The sequence below is a fragment of the Channa argus genome, chromosome 23 (genome assembly GCF_033026475.1).
Source record: "Channa argus isolate prfri chromosome 23, Channa argus male v1.0, whole genome shotgun sequence".
NCBI classification, from domain to species: Eukaryota; Metazoa; Chordata; class Actinopteri; order Anabantiformes; family Channidae; genus Channa; species Channa argus.
The window spans coordinates 4229080-4250583 of record NC_090219.1 but is presented as its reverse complement, the minus strand read 5'-3'; the positions used below and the strand labels follow the sequence as shown (position 1 = coordinate 4250583).

The following is a 21504-nucleotide window of genomic DNA, read 5'->3' as shown; positions in this document are numbered from 1 at the left end:
AAATTGTGACACTCAGATATTACTGATGTGCTCAGAGGGTTTTATTTGTGCTTCAGGTTTAAACCTCACTGAAAACTCTCTCTAACCTGGACTCTTCTTCTCTTCACCTTCATCTTCATGGTTCCTCTTTCTGTCTTTCTACAACATTATTTTTCTTATTTTGGCCCTCATGTGTGTCTTTCCAACCCCCTGCTCTCCGCTCCCCTTTTTAAACCATAACTTCCAGATGAACCAGTGACCAGTCCGACCACTGACAGATCCACAGTGGCTAAAAAGCGTTTTACTTTGCAGGGCTTCAGCAATCTCAAGAGTCCTAAAGGTAACATTGCCTAACCCCAGGAGGTTTTTAAAACAGACCCAATGAATACATTCATTTAGTTAGTTTACTTAAAATTATTGTAAAGATTGTTTAACTTTTAAGAGGAAAAATCCTAGTGTAAACCATATCACTTTAAACATCTTTGGGTAGAATGGTGTATTTAAATATTTAAATATTTATATATTTAGATATACATGTGTATGAATTGAAAAAAAAGTGCTGTGGTTTTGAATTAAAACGGCCCTGATGCAGCTCACTTGTAGATGAACTAGTGATCTAGTGACTAGTTTATGTTGGACACAGTCTGCCTCCGGGTGGTCAAAGATTGCCACCTCTATTTCCTGCTGGATACACCACACACAACCACACACCGTCCTGTTTCAGTTTTCTTTAAAGCTGAATGACAGTAAATTAAGCCAAGTTACTATGATGTGCCATAGAACTCTTTAAAAGTCCTGTTTGAAGATATTGATTTGCTCAAATTCACTTTGTAATATAGCCTTAACACTTTAGAAAGTTCACTGAAACTGTATTTTTAGACAAGAAATCTGGGTTTTTCCAACCAAATCATGGCCACTGACTGGAGTTATTTATGTACACTAGTCTAAAGATTTGATCACACTGTCAATCTCCTGCTTCTCTTCCTCACTTTTTTCTTCCTCTTTCTTCTTCCTTCTCTTCACTTCTTCTTGTCTGTGTGGCCAGGCTCAGCCCTGAGCCCTGAACACAGCTTCAAACGGCACTTGGTCAAGAGTGACCCCACACCGTTTGGGTTCAAAGGTATATTTTTATTGCATTATAGGGGTCATCTAAACTTAGATGGGCCATTATTCATCTTCCTGTCCCGTATCATGGAATCATCATAGAATCATCATAGAATGTGCTCAACTCTTCGTCACCTGTGTCTCATGTAGAATGCAAAACTGTATTTGATAGTAGCCTCATTAGAGAATCTTCATTACAGTCTTGTAAATGTGTGGAGAAATGGTCATACAGACTCTGCAGGTTCTGGAAGTCTTCAAATCAGTGACATAAAGGAGTTATTTTAATTAATTAATATTCTTTATCATTGCATTTTTGTAATTTGTGGAGATGTTTGATGTCCATTTTCATTGTTGAGCACTAACTGACCAGCTATGTGGTTATTTCACTAACTTTTTGTCCTTGTCAGAATCCATAATGCGTTTTTCTTCCAGGGAATATTTTCATCTGTTGCATGATGACGTTTTTGTTGCAACCTGGTCTACTTTAGGACAAAATGTTCCTTTAAAAAAAAAAAAAGTCCCTTTTCTGACTTATAGGCTAAGCAGTTGCCTCTGTGACTGTCTGGCTTGTCTCACTGACGTGCTGAGTGTTTCTTTGTCTCTAGAGCCGACTTCCCATGTCACTCTGAGCAGAGTCAAGTGGATGAGTACTTCTAGTCTCTTACAGAGCAAGCGGCGAGGTACAGAGCCGCTCTGAGGATTAGTCAACTTTGGGTGTTTGCACTGGTTTGTCGTGTAATGATTGATTTTAGTAGAGGTAGAACATACGTAGCAAAATATCCACATTTTATTCATTCAGTCTTTTAAATTGAGGCTTATTTACTTGTCTGTCATTGGAGTTAGGTATTGTATTTAGCTTTAAACTGTAACTTGAGAGACAAGATTTTACGTCTCACTTCTGGATTAAATGACAATGTCTTTTTGTAAGTTGTCTACTCTACCTCAAATCAGTCATTCTCTTCTTCTACTGGGTGGTTTGGCTTCAGTTGTCACTTGTGTGGAGAGTGAATTAGAAAATCCTACACACTTCACCTTTTCAGCACTTGGTAGTCAGACAAACCTTGAAATGAATCCAGATGATTTGAATCCCTGGTTTCCCTGATCATCATTTTTTTTCTACCTGGAATCTGTCTTCAGTCTCTGGGATTTCGGCTGGGTGTGTATGTGTTTGTGCACAAATGGGTCAGTTTGTCATGTTTGGACTACTGTGACTCTTTCCAAGTGTCATTTTAATTGCTCCTGAATAAATTTATCTTCAGAATAATGTTACTCGTTAATGTACAATTTCCTTTAATACTGGCGGCAAACATTTATTCAGTTATTTTTCAACCATGAACATCTCAAATGTCCACTTTGAGACACCATGTTTGTTTTAGCTTAATTAATTAGCAACCCAGGGAGCATTTTAATGCCACATGGAGTGGAAGAGTTAGGATCACTTACTTGTACCAATTCTCATTTTTCTCTCTTCACTCGCTTCCCCTCTTCCATCACCTTTTAGCCTGGAACAAGGCGTCTCTCTCGGTGGATGCCTTAGAAGAGAATGACGGTTACTCCAGTGGGGAGGAGCCCATGAACTCTGACCCTGAGGAAGAAATAGAAAAGAAGCTGGTGAGCTTGAACCTGGAGAATTATATACATAGTGAAGTCCATAATGGATTCTCAATTTTCACTGTTGAAATTGCTAAATTCTGAGTGATGATTCCTTACATTTTTTTCAAGGCTGAATAGCATTGCATGATTGGCCTTCCTGAAATCTTGCTGAGTACTAACTTTATTGAACTTTGACCCCTTTAGGCACCAGGAAAGTATACTGTAGTGGCAGACTGCGAGAAGGCGGGCCCTCAGGAGCTGTCTGTCAAGAGCGGAGACATGGTCCAGCTGATCAGAGAAGGAGAGGACGGACAGTGGTAACCATTTCCACTCTTCAGTCAAAAAACCCCAAACAAAAAAATCAGATATCAAATATATAATAATAAAAATCAAATATATAAAAAAACATTCTTGTATATTACAAAAACAGGACTAAACATACAAATAATTCCCTGGAAGGTGCTATAAATCTCTGTTAGGGCCATAAAATGATTCCTGCTTTCAGATGGGCTGATTAGGTCTTTCAAAAACTGTTGAGTGAAAATGTAATCCCAAAGACCTTTTGAAGTGTTGCGTAATATTCTGTATGGCAGGAAAAAAAACCTGTAGCATATTGTAGACATTTAGAATTTGTCTTTGTTTGCAGGTTTGTGAAGAACCTTCGCAGCAGTAAAGAGGGCTGGGTGGCTGCAGCTAACCTCCTAAGCCTCATCTCAGAGTCAAAGTCCACACAGTCGCTCAGCAGCTCAGGTATGTTTTGCTATTTCATTCATGTATATGTACAAATATTGTTGCGATAAGATTGATGCGTTTACAATAGTTAAAAAAACAATCACAGTCATTTTTTCAGATTTGTCTTCTTATTATTTTTTTTTTTACTAAGATGCTTCTGTCGGGGATTAATAGAGCCCATGTTGTTGTTGCTTGTGTGTTTCTCCTGTAGATGGCAGTGTCTCTGGGAACCTCAGCACTTCCTCCAGCTGCAGTGAGACCTACACCAGCTTTTCTGACATCAAACCCTGAACTGAGATCAGTGTCCTGGCTTCATTCCTTAACTTAAAACCATTTTCAGGTTGCTAATAGCAAAGCCTAAATCTGACTCTGGCAGGAGGTTACAATCCCAATGTTTCTTTATTTTTTTTTATCACACGGACTTCCACCTCAGAGTATTTTGCACCAACCAAAAAAGTGTTGACTACACCCAACACTCACCTGTCAGTCTAATTGTAAATGGAAAAAGCTCATCTCCACTCTGCAGTATTATATTATGGTTTAATTTAATGTAACCTTTTTGATAATGTAGCATCAAAGTGGGCAAATATAAAGAATATCTGCACTAAATGTAAGCTGTCAGCACCTCCATAAACCTTGTTGAACCCTTTCAAGTCAACAACATCACAGCAGACTGACAGATTCTAATGTGAAGCTTCCACAGACACTGTCAGACTGGTATTTCACATGATTCACATTAATCGTACACTGTGAAAACTGGCAGCTGGCTGCAACAAAAAAAGTAAAAAAAATAAATAAAAAATAAAAAAAAGCCTTCAGTGCATCTTGGAGCATCACTGAGCAGGCTGAATGTTACTGTAACACATGTAGGGTGTTAAATCCATGACCAGTGGCATCAAAGTAAAACGCTGTATTCATCCCATATGTTAACACGAGCTTCCCTTAAGCCTGGATTTATGGTGATGACTATAAATTAAGGAACACAATCAAATGTATCGCTAGGTGAATGTCGCCAACAGTACTACCTGGCAGTAACATGTATTGCATTTCTCCAGCTATCCAAGTACATGTCAACGGCAGCTTCAAGCTACTTTTAAACATTTTGTCAGCGGGATTGTATAAGTCGCCTCTGAACTGCTCTGGATTTACCTCTCAGGAAGCCCAAGAAGACGTGCGGGTAGGCAGGTGTGACTGCATATCTGCTTGTGTCAACTAAATGACTGTGTGTGTGCATTCTTACATGTGTGTGCTGCAGAACAAACATACACACAGGGGTTATTAAACTACAAATACTGGATCTTCTGGAACAGATTCACACCCAGGGTCCTATCTAGGGTTATATTATTTAAATTACAGAATTGTTTACAATCTGAGGGGACATAATTATGGAGTAAGGTTGAAATTATCTGCATTTTTCCAGGGAGCCAGTCTGTGGTCAATGCATCCCAGGAACCCAGTTTGCGATATCCCTGCTCACACAAACACAAACCGGTACACACAAACCTCCACATTGTGCACACTCATCCAGGTTTTTGTGTCATGTGGCCGCTCAGCTCACCTATTTATGGTCTGCATGGCAACAACAAATGCAGGCTCCATCCTCTCCCTCCACTCCCAGCCCCACTCAGGCATGTGACAGTAGCCACTTCTTTACAAGCAGTGCTAACCAGGGCCCAGACCTGTTTAACATGCTTGCACCACCTTTCTGAGAGCAATATTTGTTTATTCAACAACATAATGTAGCTGAGAAATTGTCACGGTGGAGTAAAAGATTGGAAATTATAATGACAAACGTCTAACTTTGAGTGAAAGTTGCACGGTTAAACCCTGTCTGGCCTTGTATAGCCTCCATAAATTATTAGAAATGAGGATACATGTTGACGGCACACCTCACACCTGAAAACCAGCTGCTGTGAAACACACACACGATGAACCTGTGCTGTTCTGAACACTGAATGACACCTTTTTCTCTTATCTTTTCTAACAGGTTTTTTTTAATATATAGTATTTCTACTGTATCCACAAGGTGCACTGTAAATCAATCTCCCATTTTTACCATCCCTAATGCTGAATGTCTGACAAGGGAAATTGCAGCACGCACTTGCACAAAAACCAGCCACACCCTTTTATTATTAAGAATGAGCTGTATTTGTCGACTGGCTTGACAACCACTGTGGTTTTGGTAAATTTGGACCCTGACTATGATTAGTGCTCATGCTTATTTTCTCAATCTCTTTTTGTTGGGTCACTTTAAAGCTTTTTGTCCACAGGTCACAAATGCATGAGAAAATAAATCCTTCTTAAAGAAGTCTCCAGAAAAATGAACTGGTTTACAGGCTTTTGGTCTCTGTGAGCCAAAGCAGAGAGCAAACTGTGGATGGCATTATGTGTCAAATCTGTTGTGTAAGTTATGTAAGACTAAGCAATGTATGTTTCACTTGTACAGATGTGTCCTCAATTACCTCACATTGTTTTCCTCGAGAGCATGTCCATTGTGAAGAGGAACATGGCTGTTGTGAGTCTCTCAGTATATCATCACTCTCTGTGGCATGTTCTACACAGTCCCAGTTTAAAGCCCTGATTAAGTCAATAACCAGACACTGTTGTGTATTGTGAGACTTTATTTTATTTTCTGCCCTCGTAATGAGAGCTGATACGGGCACTGAACTTGTCAGTCTGATCATGACCACACTATAAAGCTTGTTAATGTAATAATTTGTACTTTCAACTTGGAGGCTGGATGAAATGAGAAGGGGTATATTTTTCAGTTTAATTTTATGCAGCACATTGCAGCAACCAATGTCTTTATTTTCCTACTGTATATCTACTAAGTATGGTGTTAATATAAAGATATTACTATGAGACATATCTGTGTATATTTGTAAATATGTAATTCTGAATTGTATGTAAAATTAAAAGCAGCTTTAATAAAGTCCAAGATGGTTTCCTCTATGGAACTTTGCTTTTTGTTGGACTGTAATAAATGTTTTATTCTATATTTTTTTAATCATTTTAACATTGAGCCCAATGTGAGTCACCTGCATAGGCTTTTGTAACCTCAACCAGCATATTTTTTTCTATTTAAATGCTTGGGGTTTTTATTATTTATTAATTTTAAAAGCTTCTATTAGTGGGCTTTAACAATCGCCGACGTTATAGTTTAACATTATTTTGATGCGGAAATGCAATTTCATCCACGTGATCTCTAACCTCCAATGGGCTTTTTCTAGTTTTGACCGTCATGATTTGGCCTGGGTGGCGTCCTAATTATGTTTACTATCCGACCTTCAGTTTCCTTTCCCTTTTCATTTTTCCTCTTAAGTGCTGGTAAACGTTAATTATTTCTCACAAAATATTTTAAATTTAAATATGGTGAACCATGTTGTCCTTGTGTCTATTGACATATAATGCATGGCATATAATACAGTTACACATGAAGCAAGTCGGTATGAAAGACTTTTTGTGAGAGGACATGAACGAGACTCAGCCGTGGCTGGAAAGATACAGATCTGTCAAGTTCGCAGGTGTGAGTCAGCCTACTATCGGAAGTGACGGTAATTGCTCTATGAAGAATATTACGTTTGACAATGGGAAATCGCCCCAATATGAAACTAATCGAGAAAGTAAGTAAACATATGAAGTATTTCTACTAGTAGTAGCAGTTCTATTTTGACAACAGGCTTTCCATTTTCTCGTTCTGAGTTTATAGTAAATGGATGTGAGTTAATGCAGATATTATTTCGAAAGTTTATACCGGAAACAATAAGGTTTCGTCCCGTTACCTTGACCTAAGTCTGGAAACCGACCAGATGGGATTCTGCACTGCCTTCTTAACAGATTCCACACATTATAAATTGTATCGGACGCATATTAGCAGACCTTTCTGCTAACACACAGCCCTGGCGTGACCACAAGCGCATACCTCGGAGGCTCGGCTGCGCTGCTAACCGGGACAGAAGCGGTCAAGACATTTAAAAAAACATCCAAGCAAACCTCTTCCCACTGTAAGTATCATTTGTAGCTCATACTGTCGAGGAGCAGTAGCTTCCAGTTCACCTACTGCTCAGATGTTACTGCCCTTGACAGTCTTTGTAACTTCACTCAGGCTGATCCCTTTAAATCTCTCTTATGTTAATACATAATAATGTCCCTTTTATGCAGTTGTTTCTGAACCGATGCAGACAAGTGTGTTACCTTTGGAAATCTGTCAGACAAAACGGGAGTTTAGCCCAGAGGCGAGAGGGGTGTAGCCTTGTTAAATCACATTGTCTGGGACTGTTTGTACGGCCTCATCTCTTATTTGCTGCCGTCTGCCTCACAGATTCCTATTACTCTAAACACTGTCGTTCGTGGCATCTTTAATTCCTTAACAGTATATTTAACGTTTGTGTATCTGGTTTTGTTTTTTAATCTCTGCTATGTTACTTTAGACGACCAGCGTCAGGCTAGCCACTTTCAAAACAACGCAGCGTCCGGTCCCCTCTTTCAAAATAAAACCAAAATTAGTTTTGTGTATTAAAACAAAAACGAATTAGTCGTTCAATTAATGAGTTAACTGCTAGATTTAATTGCCAACAATTTTGATACTTGATAATTTATTTTAAATAAATATTTATTGTTCACTTAATATACAAACTCAATACTCAAGTAAAATACTAACTTTGACTAAAAATACTCCCACTTATAATTGTTTTCTTGATTTGAAATACATTTTTTCAATGTATTTGAAGTTTAAGGATTTCATTGAGAAAACAATGTATGTTCAACATTATTGAATTTGATGCAGTTGATAAAAAATGTAATCAACTGAATTTGTTCAATAAACTTTTAAAGGGAGAAAGAGTACACTGTAAAGACCCATAAGCTGTTTTTACTATAGAAATTAGGTGTGGAACAAAAAGCGTTCAAGATGGAGCTAATTGTAATGTACTGATAGTGGATGGTTGATCAATACTAATGCATAATAATTGATTAGTTGATACTTTAATGGGGTTCTACATCTGCAAAAAGTAACTAGTAGAGTAACTGAAGCTTAGAATTTAAGGTAGTGAGGAAAAAGTTTTATTTTTCCTTCTGAAATATAGCAACATAAAATAAAACTACTTTAATAAAGTACAGGTATTTCAAAATTGTATGTACATACTGTACCTGAGTAAATGAGTATTTGAGTATGAGTTATTTACCACCTCTGGACATCACCAGGTGCCTTTGGTGAATGGTAATAGACATATTTCACTATTTTGCTTTTTTGTAGACCAACTAACTTATTCATTAAAAAAATGGAAGCTGCAGTCCTGTTGTCACTGTGGTATGGTATTACAGAACCATGTAAATCATAATTTAACAGCCTGCTGGATTAATTTTATAGTCATTCAAATGTTTAAGAATAAACTGAACATGTTGTTGTGTTAGAAGGTTTTATCAATAGACAAATAATTGTGATGCGTATTCTTGTATGTGGAGCTAAATGCCGTCAGTCAAATAACAGAAGAATTACTGGCAATGGTTCTAAAAACTGAATCCCATCCAGGGAACAAATCTAAGATGTTAATGTTGTTCAGGTTTTCTTAGTCTTATGATAAACTTTTGGGTTCTGAATTGTTGGTCAGGTCAGTGTTTAGCATATTATGCTTTTATTTTTAAAAGCAATCCTACCTTACATCCTGTGTTACACACAGCATCTCCATTTTCCTTGACAAATACAAAAACTAGAATTAGTGGGCTCTATCTTGGTAGGATAGGCCTTTCTGCTGCAGAATATTAAACCATTTTTGTCCTGTGAAAGTATAGCATCCTACACACTATCCTGAACAACTAGTGAACTTCTACATTATAACCCAGTTCTGTCAGTCTGTGTGAACGCACTGTTTAAAATCATAATTGTACATTTTCTAAAGTGAACTTAGTTTCCCAGGCTGTATACCATCCGTTACTGCTCTGAGTTGGTGTCTGCCACCTTTTGATAAAAGATATTTGTAGGGAAGGCTATCCTGTCAGAATAAACCGAGAGCAAAAAGTTATTGTTATAGCAGTGTATTTTCCTCATTTTCTTTCATAGCCTGTGTACATCTGTTTAACAGTGTCTTCCTCAGTCATGACACTGTTGGTCAAAGCAGCTGGATGTGCAGCAGGTGGTGGCGGCTCTAACATAGAAGTTAAAAAGAGAAGGGGCTTCTCATATTGTTATCAAATTTGAGTCGAGATGTGATGAGAAGCATTCCTTGCGTATTTCCTCAGAGTGGGTAATCTCTTTGTGAATGTCTGCGTCTCTTTGCAGATTGGGATGGACTGTGTTATAGTGTCATTAGTTCAAACACTTGAATTCTCCCCCCTCTGTCTAAGAGCTTTCTTAGAATAATTCAAAGGGAAACAAGGGTGTTTTTTCAGGACTTCAAAGCTTTTGAATGTCATGGCATCTTACATTCACATATACATTACATTCGCTATAAAGGGGAACCTGTAAGCCTTCACTTTGAATAAGGGCACAATGTCGCAGCGTCTTTTAAAAAAAAAAAAACTAATATTCTGTGTTTCTTGACATTTTATCTTGATTTTGGCATTACTTGAATGCACCTTTACGATCACGTGATGTTCGCTTCAATTGAGTACTTACACTGTAAGTGAGTGTTTATGGGTTAAATATCCTCCCTGCCCCTCCTTGAAAATTTAAATTCTAGTTGTATGTGTGTACAGTCATCATGAATGACTGTATCTGCATTCCAGACAATCAAGTTCTTCTTATTTTGAAAAGTTGTACATTCATCACAGTGTTAAAAACCTTCTTGACTTCCAATTATTTATGTCTATGGACAAAACCTTCTAATACAACATGTTCAGTTTATTCTTAAACATTTGAATGACTATAAAATTAATCCAGTAGGCTGTTAAATTATGATTTACATGGTTCTGTAATACCATACCACAGTGACAACAGGACTGCAGCTTCCATTTTTTTAAATGAATAAGTAAGTTGGTCTACAAAAAAGCAAAATGGTGAAATTTCTATTACCATTCACCAAAGAGATGTCCAGAGGTGGTAAATAACTCATACCATTTACTCAGGTACAGTATGTACATACAATTTTGAAATACCTGTACTTTATTAAAGTATTTTTATTCGATGTTGCTATATTTTAAAAGGAAAAATAAAACTTTTTCTTCACTACCTTAAATTACTGAATAGTTTAGAAAGCTTGAAAGGAGTTGGCATACTAAAACCTGAATTTTCCTCTGGTGTTTAGACTTGAATATAAAAAGACTCTTGGTTTATAATATGCATTATCAATAGTCTGATGCATTGTGTGCAGAGCATATTCTTTCAGATGCAGAGAAGCTGTGTGTGTTTTAAATTGTGTTAGTTCTTTTTAAAATGCAAAAATCAAGTGCATGACAAGTTAGTGTAGGTGTGGAGGATCAAAATCTTGCTACGTTCGATTGACATTGATAACTCATCAAAGCCACCCACTACTGTGGGTACTCGCTAGTTTGTACTTTTCTACACTGTGTTAGTGAAATCTGATCCTACAAAAGGCAGCTCTGCCTTACATTTATGATGTCATTGCTCATCTATACATTTTTTGCAGTTGAATCAGCAATACAATCAAGAGATTAGACATTCTAAATAAAGGATTAATAATTTAAACATTTGTACTTTAAATACTGTGGACTGATAGAAATGCTACATTGAACAGGGTGGAGCAAACCAAGCCAGTGAAAACCAAAAGTAGCAATGAAACACCTTTTAATAAATGAATGGATGAACAGCTAAAAGCTGTGGGGCACAGGTCTGGTGAACATGAAAGGGAAGGGTCCCTTCTTTGAGGTGTGTGCTTCTACATTAAACCCATAAGTTACAGTAAAGGTCATGCTTGCAGATAATCCAAGAGAAATCTGCTTCTTTGCTAAAATTACACTCCAGTCAGGGGTAGTCAGTATTGTGAATGTTTATAGAGTGAGGCAGCCTAAGAAGGACTGTTACATGCTGATGGTGTCAGTTATACTTTGATTTGTTACAAGATGAGCAACATCCCAAACTGAAAGTCTGACAAATGTATATTACTGGGAAGGATTACAGGATTTGGTGTCCACCATGTAAACCCAGTGCACACACCTGCTACCCTCTGGAGCATGTGACCTATGTGGGTATGATGGATTTTACTTTATATGGCTGAAACACTTTACTTGGTTGATTGTTCAGTCAGTTGATGGAAAAAGTAAATGTCAGATAATTTAAGGGGAAAAAAAGGGAAAAATGTTACATAAATCACAGCAAAGTTAGTAAAGGGTTTAGAATGTTGGTCACAAAAACAAGCGCTTTGCAGACATCTCTTTTGACATGTGATGAGAAATTTACACTCTTAACACCAATGAATTGAGAAACTTTCCTCCCATGATTACAGCTAAAAAAACCTTTTTTAGGCAATGTGGGGCCTTTTCCTGTTATATTTTCTTAATCAGTGTAGCTAGCTGTATGTGTTCAAACCCAGCAGGCACCAGATTAATTTAATTACATAATGTGTAGTTAGTCAAGTTGGCTACAAGTGAAATGACAGTGCCACAGTAACTTAGATATTAGTCTTTCTAGGACCCAAAGGCACGTTATTAGATGATTAATATGGACATTTTAATTATGTAAGACATGTAATTCCAGTTGCATTAGCAAAGTTGAATGAAACATTGAAGATGTTAGACGTATTATCTGACACAACAGTCTACAGTGTGACTGGATACAAAGGCAAGGAGAACATGTGGCATTGTGGTTCCTTTCTTTTGGTAACTACTTCCTCATTACTAGTTGATCCTTTGACAAATATTGACTAAAATGTAGTCATTATGTAATGCGATGATAAAGTGAAACAGGAGGAGCGGTAACATATTTATTTTACTTATTCCAAACATCTTTCTGAACATTAAGATGTCCAAGGCATACTTTTACTTTTCTAATGGACTAATATTGTAAACTGAATATTACTCAATATGAATATAACTGACAGTATATATTCAGAGAGATGTAACACACAAATACCAATGAGGAAAAAGTAAGAACAATATTGGAATTTTTAAAATTAATTACACAATATGTGCCACAATCCATTGTTACAAAGTAAAGTAATACAATGGTTATAGTGGGGTTAAAGGGCATTTAAGAAGTTTTCTGTCTTAAGAAATTGGCTCTTCCAGTTCAATCTGACCTTCTTATAGTGTGTCTAGCAAATATTTGTGCACCTAGTAACTTATGAGGCAGGTCAATTTGTTAAATGTGTGTAACAGTCTGCCCTTAGACCATTGTCTCTGTGTCTTAATAAAGGCAAGGCATCAAAAGCCATCACCACAGCATAAAAAAAATCTGTCTCGTTAGTAAGAACACAAGGAGACGGTGTTCTCATTAAAAGCTTTAAATCAGTCCTCTGTGCCCAAAATACTGCGAGTCACTGTGGAGGAAATTCAGTACATTCATGTGGGTTTTTGTCTGTCAGGTGAAAACCTTGTGATTCCAATCTGAGCTGTTTTCTTGTTTCTGCGGGTGTCAATGAACCCTACTGGGTCATTTTACAAATTAATGTTCCATATTATGAAGAGTGGATTTTTACAGATGGTTTACAGTAATTTTCTGAGGTTGAAGTTAAACAGTACTTTACAGTTGCCTTCATTTCTTCTTTACTCTGGGGGAAAACACAAACTCACAGCGCTCTCCTCAAATATCTCTGTAGAGGATTATTTTATTTACTTCAGTATATCATTGTTGCTCTGTGAGCTGCAGCAGCTATTACCTTGTTATGAGGCCTTGTGTTAGATGGTCTCTTTCTGACAACATTTTACGTTTTATGTCATGTAATTAGATTTTTTTAATGGAGCTAAAATTGTTGAAATAAATCTATTGTACAGCTTAGAGTTTACCACTTCGTTTTAGTATCATCTGGGGAAATCTGAGCAGTTTGAGTAAAAGGACTCAAAAAAAGGAGTAAAAGGTGCAGGACGTTTGCTCAGGGTCTAGGGCATTTTCTAGCATAAAATTCCAGGTTTCTTTGTGTTCATGGGTGGATATTTTGGGTATGTTTGTATATAACTTTCCTCATGAAGTCAGAGGTAAAGGGCAGGGAAGGAGGGAGAAGCAGGGTTTAGAGGAGGTACAAATGTGAGTTTCAACGCAGCAAAGGCAAAGATGGGCCAAAAGAAGGGAGGAATGGTTGAATGGAGAGGACTGAAGGTGGGAGTTAGGGGTTAAGGGTGAGGGTAATGGCATTTTACATTCCCAGATGAGGATTAGCAGTCACAAGTTGGCTGTTCCTGACCTGGCCTGAATTGTGAAGGCCATTGCTGCTTCCTGAATCTTTGAAATCCTCAAACACTAAGAAAGTGACTAAAACCAAACTCTCTCTCTTACTCAGCTGCTAAGTTCATGTTTTTGTGTTGATATTTGTACTTGCATCATATTTTTACTCTTCTTTTTCTTTTAGTTATCTTTCTGCCTGTTGACAGCTGCTGTTGACAAAGTTAAACCTGCACTGAAATGTGCCTTCCCTGAAAATGTGACTTAATAAACATGCGGGCTTCTTGTTAAGCTACTGACAATATGAAGAAAGGTTGAGAAGCTAAAAATAACCTGCACAGTTATGCACTGTGGAAGTGCATTTTCCTTTATTTATGTTCTGCCTGAACTGAATGGTATAAGTATGACACTAGCATTTCCACTTTTAAGCTCCCTGGCATTTGAGTACGTATTGTGTCAGCATGCCCATATTGTGTCTGCTGTAGAATACTGTAGTAACCTCCCCCCGCTGGTACCTTTTCAACTGTTAATGCCCAAACAGTCCCTGACATTCTGACAGGGCCATGGCAAAACACAACCTGAAGCCTGCTCAGATGCTGGGAATTAAACCAAAATGCAATCAATGTAGGATTTTATTTATTGCTCAGTATGGCTGCTAATCTGATTTTATAAAGGTTTAGATTTTTTATAAAATCTTCTAGGGATCTGAGCAATAAACTGTGATTCTGACTCCCAAACTGTACAATAGCTCTCATCACTTTTTTGAATGCTTATTAAACGTTATGTTTTCTTTAGCATAACTTCATCTAGGAGCTTAAATTTGTTTGGGCTCCAGTGCATTATTGCATATCCCAGACAAGGTGCTAAGCTAACAGTGTCATAGATATGTTAGTGAGCTGAGTACCCTTTTTCACACAACACTGTTGTGGAGGGGAAAGGAAACATCCTATTCACATAAAAATGCGATTGAATATTAGTTTTTGCATGAAGCTTGTCACTGACTGCTCTTTCTTTTTTCTTGTGTGTTTTCCAGGTCCTAAGGCGAGTGTCTGTCCATCATGCCACTGTTTGGTAAATCCCACAAGAGTCCAGCAGATATTGTCAGGACCCTAAAAGAAAACCTGGCCATCCTGGTCAAACAGGACAAGAAGACAGAGAAGGTAGAGAAGGAAAATATGTTCTGTGTTTGTGCGTATGTGTGTGTGGGTGTCCAGGGGCCCAAGGGTAACAGCCCTCTGTGAAATTAGAGCATGGAACAGCCTGGTTCTGTCAACCACTGACACTTCATTGTCAAGAAAGTTTACCCTGTCTCCCACAGGCGCCCCCCCGCCCCCCAGAATCAGGATCTTTTTTAATTTCTAATGTTTGTCTGTTCGACACTGATCTGGATTTGCATTTTGCTCCTCCATGTCCTCTGTAACATCCTCTTCTCCTATTCCTGTCTTTGTCTGCTCTTACGTCCTGTTCTGAAGGCATCCGAGGAGGTATCCAAATGCTTGGTGTCCATGAAAGAGATTCTCTACGGGAGCAATGATAAGGAACCTCACACAGAGACTGTTGCCCAACTGGCCCAGGAGCTGTACAACAGTGGTCTGCTGATAGCGCTGGTAGAAAACCTGCAGGTCATAGACTTTGAGGTAAGCAGAGAACATTTGAGGTTTCTTTTATATTTGAGTTATACAGCAGAGCGTTTGTGTGATGTTGTAATTGCTAAATTTAATACTTTCATGTTTATTGTTTGTATTTTGCAGGGAAAGAAGGATGTGTGTCAGATCTTTAACAACATCCTGAGGAGGCAGATTGGGACGAGGAGCCCCACTGTAGAATATTTCTGTTCCCACCAAGAGGTTCTCTTCATTCTGCTGAAAGGGTGAGACAAACATGCTGTACTGGACACACTGTACACAGGCTAATGTTTCTCAAAGAGGTTACACAAATGCTACGTCTGTGTTTGAAGGTACGAGACACCTCAGGTAGCACTAAATTGTGGGATCATGCTGAGAGAGTGTATCCGCCACGAGCCACTCGCCAAGATTGTTCTCCATTCAGATCATTTCCACAGTTTCTTCAACTACGTGGAGATGTCCACCTTCGACATCGCCTCAGACGCCTTCGCCACCTTCAAGGTACTTCAGGTTTTATTGGGCCTTTTCTGTCAGATCTGAAGCTATAGAGAATGTGTTTTTAAAGCTGCTGCGCATCTGTTTTGTAGGTCAACAATTGGGATATTGCGCAATTTTGGGATCAGCTTTTTGACAATTTTATTACCATTAGAAATCACTAGTAGAAAGTTAAAGTATTTATTTGAGCATAGTGGCGCTCAAATTCTCCTAAGTTTAAAAGGTTCAAATTACGAGAGTTATGGTTTCTGATTTAGCTGACTTAGATTTATCGTCAGGCCTATTTTCTACCAAGTATTTGAGATGTATCTGAGCTGAGACACATCCTGTTAATGTGTCTCAGCTCAGAGACACATTGACAGGTAATTCAACAGTCTTCAGATAAATTAGTTCCTATTAGTCATTTTTAAATTAACACAAACCTCCTATAAGAAGCCTGTAATATGTGATAAACTTGATTTATAATTAAATATTTTCTGTCTGTCTTTGCAGGATCTCCTGACGAGACATAAAGTTCTTGTAGCTGAATACCTTGAACAGAACTACGATGCTGTGAGTGGACTGACTCTTTAGCCTTGTTTCATCATCCCTGATGATATTCATGCAACCCCCTCCCCCCCGGCCACTTTTTGGAAGCATAAACACTGTCCACAGCTCTAAATCATGGCTTGACTAAGTGGACCCCAAGAGACGAAACATACTGTACATAGATACATAACCAGATCAGGTATCTGTCCCTGCAGTGCTCAATGGCCCAGTCATGTATCCAAAAAAAGGTTAGTGTCATTGAACACACTGTGGTCACATATGGGCAGCCACAGAGTCTTGTGAGGTGCTATTCAATCAGAGGTCAGATGTGTGGAGCATAAGAAATAAAGTTTAGATTAATACCCTTGAGGTTCTAGAAAAAAATGAACCTATTGAAAGCTGAGTCAGTGTCACAGCATCTCTAGATATAAAGATCTGCTGTATGCTTGTCAGCTTCCCAAGGCAGTGGGGCCCCTTTCATAGGTAGGGCTCCCAGGGGTCCCAGCCTGAAGAAACCCCACACAAAACCGCCTTTTTAACTGGATGCTGAGTGTTGACACATGTTCCTTAGTTGCTGTGAAGTACAGCACTAGTTAGACGTTAGTGGCGTGTCCAGGTAAATCTCCAGGCATAGGTTAGTTTCAGGCTCAGTGATACATACACTAAAAACAAGTTAATAACACAGTAATTGTGGTACCAGTACTTTAAGATTAGAACATACCCTAGAGGATCAAGGCTAAAAGGATTTATGGCATAGTAATATGGAAAAAGTAGATTTGTTTTTTCTTCTTTTACGGTAACAGACCTAATACAAACAATAAAAAGTGGGATTGTGATGTAATGGCCTGAGATCCAAATGGGTCACTGCTATGAAAACATCAGGGCAGAGCCTGGTTTTGCAAATTTGAAGGAAGTTCATGAATAGAACAGCATCTCCCAGTTTATCCACTTCTTCTTTGTCATAGTGCATGTATGTTCTTTTTTTTGTTTGTTTGTTTTACTTTGAACCCCCACATCCAAGCCAGTGGTATGCTCCTAACTTTCCTTTAGAGGCAATGGCATGGACATTGAAAACAAATGTTACTTGACTGGTTAAACTACAAGCCCATAGTCTCAAGTTATATTTAGCATTCTGAAGAATTCGTAATAAGGAGTGTTTCTTGTGCCATTCCAGGTGTTTACAAATTATGAGAAGCTGCTGCACTCTGAGAACTATGTCACCAAGAGGCAGTCTCTAAAGGTTTGGCCTTGACTCATTCATTGAACAACTACTTCTGGTGGTTGCATTTTGCCTGATAATACTCAGTTTAAATTGATGTTTGTTGTAAACTTAGAAATGTTTCATGAACACTTGATAAGATGAGAAATAAATTGACTTAAGTTGCACCACAACAGTGTTTAATAAAATATGTAATAATTTTGGTTAGGGAAGAGAAGAAACTAGCACTAAAATGACCGTGGTTGTGTTTTGATTAGCAGTATTTGTGGGTGGGAAGCCAGTGAGGGATTGTTTCTTTGTTGCTATCGTACCAGATCCTGTTGTTTGTTCTGGGTCACTGTAAGAATACATGAAAGGCAGTTTAATTTCTACCTAAATATACTCCCCCAGTAATGACTCATTGAGTGCACTTCTCTTGATCTTATTGTTCCGATTAATCTCTCCGCCAGCTTCTGGGTGAACTGTTACTGGACAGACATAATTTCACAGTGATGACCCGCTACATCAGCAAGCCTGAGAATCTCAAGCTGATGATGAATCTGCTAAGAGACAAGAGTCCCAATATCCAGTTTGAGGCTTTCCATGTCTTCAAGGTAAATACATGAGCGTTGTACATGCAAAAGAGCAAGTATGGATCAGTTAAATGAAAATTGCAAATAATGTATTGTTCTGGAGTGAGTATCATAGTTTTAATGTAAAATAATGTTTTTAAAACGCAGAGTAGTTTGTGCAGTTCTCATTTTTTTTCATTTGGCACTAAATAGACATAAGTCAAGTAATACGGCATCAGGTTTTTAATGTGTTTCTATATATCAAATGTCATATAGACAGATTAGCAGATAGACTAAAACCCCAAACTTGCCAAAGTTAATAAAAGCATCTAGTTTGTTGTAGAAATGGTAGAAAATTCACAAAAAAGGGCAAAGTTCAGAAAATCAGGACCAAATTTCTGTCTGAAAATAAACGTGGTTTCCTCGGTTACTTCCGTCCCCAGGTGTTTGTAGCAAACCCCAATAAGACGCAGCCTATCGTCGACATCCTGCTCAAGAACCAGACTAAACTAATCGACTTCTTGAGCAACTTTCAGAGGGATCGCACGGATGACGAGCAGTTCAATGACGAGAAGACCTACCTAATCAAACAGATCAGGGATCTGAAGAAGCCAGCCTCTTAGAGAAGCATCCCTCCCTTTCCTCTACCCCAACTTTTTATCAATAGGAAGAAATAGAAAAAAAATACATTAACATTAATGGTTTTCTATTTAAAAAAATCTTCAAGACATTATTTGTCTTTTTTTTGTTGGTTCATTAAAAAACATGTACAAGAGTAGTTCTTAATCACTGATTTTTATTTTGTATCTTATTCATAAATGTTTTTTTCCCCATCTGTAGCACTTAGTGCCACAACTCATGAAGTTGGAGGCAGCTGATTTGCTTTGTTGGGGGAACCAGTGGTTATAAAAACAAAAAACAAAACACTTCAACCAAAATGGGGTCTGTTTAACAAACAGACGTGACCATTTTTGTAGTTTTATCATCATTTTACCATTTGCAGCTGCAACAGCTGTTTAAATGAAGTAGCTGAATATCAGAAAAACGATGAAGAATTTGTGCTTTTAGTTTTATTTTTCCTTAAAGCTGGTCGTCTGGTTCGTCTTGTCAGGATCAGGGAGAAACATTTTAATTTTAGAGTGAAACACAGTCTCGGTCATTGCTAAAAGCTTTGTGAGCCAAATGCCAGTGCTTAGTTGACTTTTGCTAACCCAATATCTCTGCTATTTTACTGCCAAAGCCAATAATGAATTAGGTAAAACTCAAGAGCATCTCCTCAAAATGTGACGTTTTAACAAATTAGGTACCCATCCGGAATAAAAGGACAAACTGACAATTTTCTCTGAAATAATTTAAATCTGGCAAAAGTAATAAAAGGAAAAAATAATTTACAAAACAAAGAAAGGTATTGATTTTAATTTTTGAGTGAAATAAAAGCCCCCAGACTCATTTGTTATAAAAGATCAAATGAATTTTGGAGTGTAGTGATTCTCCGAACTGTTTCCTGTAATTGGTGTCAAAACTTTAATCTTTTTTATTTTAGCATTTTCTGTATTTAAAATATTCTTTTGAATCAAAAACAAGTCACTTTTTAACTTCTTTGACTTCTTTTTATCGAATTGCTTTTGTCGGTTTCAAGTTATTATATTACAAAATTGTAGGTTATTCATTTTTTTTTATGGAGGCATGGCATCAATTTCATCCACTTCAATAAGTGTATTCTTGTACTTTTGGTCACATCTAATTTTAAGTCTTCAGAGCATCTACTTTTGTCATTGTAATTGGCTTTGTAGGCTTTAGTAAGACTGAGAATAGAGGTGGTTTTAAAAAAAAAATAGTTTCAGTGACTGCTGAACAGAAGTGGCCAATAACAATAGTAATTCTAAGCATATCATAAGAAGGAGTAAGAATCTTTGAATGAAGGGCCTTTTGAATTGAATGGGTACATTAAGTTTCAATCATTTTGATCACTGGTTCTCTTTGCTGGTGGCTAAAAGCACTTTCTGTATGTTTAAAAAAAAATTGTGTTAATCTTATCTGATCACTGTTTTCACACTGCTTGATGGTTTGTTTGTTTTTTTTTTTTTAATATGTAGCTTCATTTCTTTTCATGTACAGTCTATGGTTTGTACATCTAAAGTGAGTGCCATAGTGAATGAGATCACTGAATGTTAACAGGAGGCACTTTTGCTGTGTGGCTGTTTGTGTTTCAGGCCTTTTCTTTCAGTACTGTAGCAAGTGATTGCTCTGATTTGGATCTGCTGTTGGTATTAGAAAAAAACTAGGTGAGGATATTCAGAGGTGCCTTTTAAGTTTAGCATTCTCCCTTCTTTCCTCATTCTTTTTGTAATTTGTGTCTTTCTAGGGGGAGCTTAATTATTATGTTGGTGAAAATATGCTCTGGACAGAACATATTTGTTGTTATTAAGCAGTGAACCTCTTAACTCACTATATTTGAGTTATGCTGTCAAAAGAAATGTTTTGAACTTTTTTTCAGCGTGGTTGCCATTGTGCACCCGACCAGCATCACAATTTGATTTTGTTGCCAAAGTAGACAGGATTCAGCATTTGATTTATAATCTGTGCCAGGTACACACTCATGGGGAAACTCGTGGAGTGAAGTCAGAGTTGATCTGTAACAGGTTGCGGTGGTGAATAACTTATGTAGTTAAAGGACCATAAAATGTACAAACTCCGTAAGGATAAAACACTACTTTTGAAGCAGTGTTGGTTTTATATTGGATTTAGAAGTAAAAAATGATCATGTTTCCATTTACAAAAAAAAAGACACTGGCACTAAAGTCAGTAAAATTCAGAATTTATTTTTTAATTAATATTTGAGGGTCACCTTGAGCTTCTGTAATTGTTTTTAAACAAGTTTAATGGCTTCATCATAAATTAAAAAAAATACTTATTGACACTTTAAGATTTTACTAAAATCTTTCAAACTAAATTTCCAATTCATTTAGCTTTCTCATATTGAATACAGTTACTAACAATCGTAAACCTGTAAATTGCCCACTTTGCTTTTTTGCATTTGCTAAAAAAGGAAAAAAAAAGTTGCCATTGTTTTGTCTTGAAAACAGTACAAGCTATTTTGGATGTCATAAGCTGTGACAGTATTTATACCATATCAGAATGTAAAATGAAATCCAGATGTAGACCAGCCTGCTTTATTGTACATGAGACTTTGTCACTCTAGCTGACTCTGTTTTGTTTTCGCCTGTGTTACAACTAAAACGATGAGCAACTGTGGTGAAGCCAAACTTCACATTATGTCCCACATTGATGCTATTGTACCACGTTCACAGCAAATAAAAAGATAGGAATGCACATATTTTATGTGTGATCATTGCCACTTGTTTGCAGAGATAGGTGTACAATTACTGATGTTGATGATGCACTGTT

The 21504-nt window shown here is 37.5% G+C and overlaps 2 protein-coding genes across 14 annotated transcripts in view; both read left to right on the top strand.

Annotated features, from left to right (window-relative positions):
• mcf2la (mcf.2 cell line derived transforming sequence-like a) overlaps window positions 1-6360 on the top strand; it is a 39727-nt gene extending 33367 nt beyond the window's left edge. For 5 of the 13 annotated variants that reach the window (XM_067493472.1, XM_067493473.1, XM_067493470.1 and 2 more), the window contains 7 exons: window positions 227-319; window positions 1025-1099; window positions 1689-1763; window positions 2585-2694; window positions 2881-2993; window positions 3323-3426; window positions 3620-6360. In XM_067493472.1, coding sequence (XP_067349573.1) covers window positions 227-319; window positions 1025-1099; window positions 1689-1763; window positions 2585-2694; window positions 2881-2993; window positions 3323-3426; window positions 3620-3699 — 650 coding nt within the window. In that variant the 3' untranslated portion in view covers window positions 3700-6360. Of the gene's footprint in view, window positions 1-226; window positions 320-1024; window positions 1100-1688; window positions 2695-2880; window positions 2994-3322; window positions 3427-3619 lie in introns of those variants that run through there. The other 8 variants (XM_067493469.1, XM_067493479.1, XM_067493474.1 and 5 more) reach the window with 7 other exon arrangements.
• An 815-nt stretch (window positions 6361-7175) lies between these two features.
• Window positions 7176-21429, top strand: cab39l (calcium binding protein 39-like). The gene is made up of 9 exons (XM_067493042.1): window positions 7176-7412; window positions 14712-14838; window positions 15151-15315; window positions 15430-15548; window positions 15636-15804; window positions 16291-16350; window positions 17501-17566; window positions 17995-18138; window positions 18540-21429. Exons 2-9 carry the CDS (start codon window positions 14737-14739, stop codon window positions 18717-18719), a joined length of 1005 nt encoding a protein of 334 aa, XP_067349143.1. The 5' UTR covers window positions 7176-7412; window positions 14712-14736; the 3' UTR covers window positions 18720-21429.
• The last annotated feature ends 75 nt before the right edge of the window (window positions 21430-21504 follow it).

Bases quoted from the DNA above. Each gene is read 5' to 3' on its own strand.
- cab39l (XM_067493042.1), top strand. From the start codon at position 14,737: ATGCCACTGTTTGGTAAATCCCACAAGAGTCCAGCAGATATTGTCAGG. The intron at 15,805-16,290 runs GTACTTCAGGTT...CTGTCTTTGCAG, and splicing joins ACGCCTTCGCCACCTTCAAG to GATCTCCTGACGAGACATAA. The intron at 16,351-17,500 runs GTGAGTGGACTG...GTGCCATTCCAG, and splicing joins TTGAACAGAACTACGATGCT to GTGTTTACAAATTATGAGAA.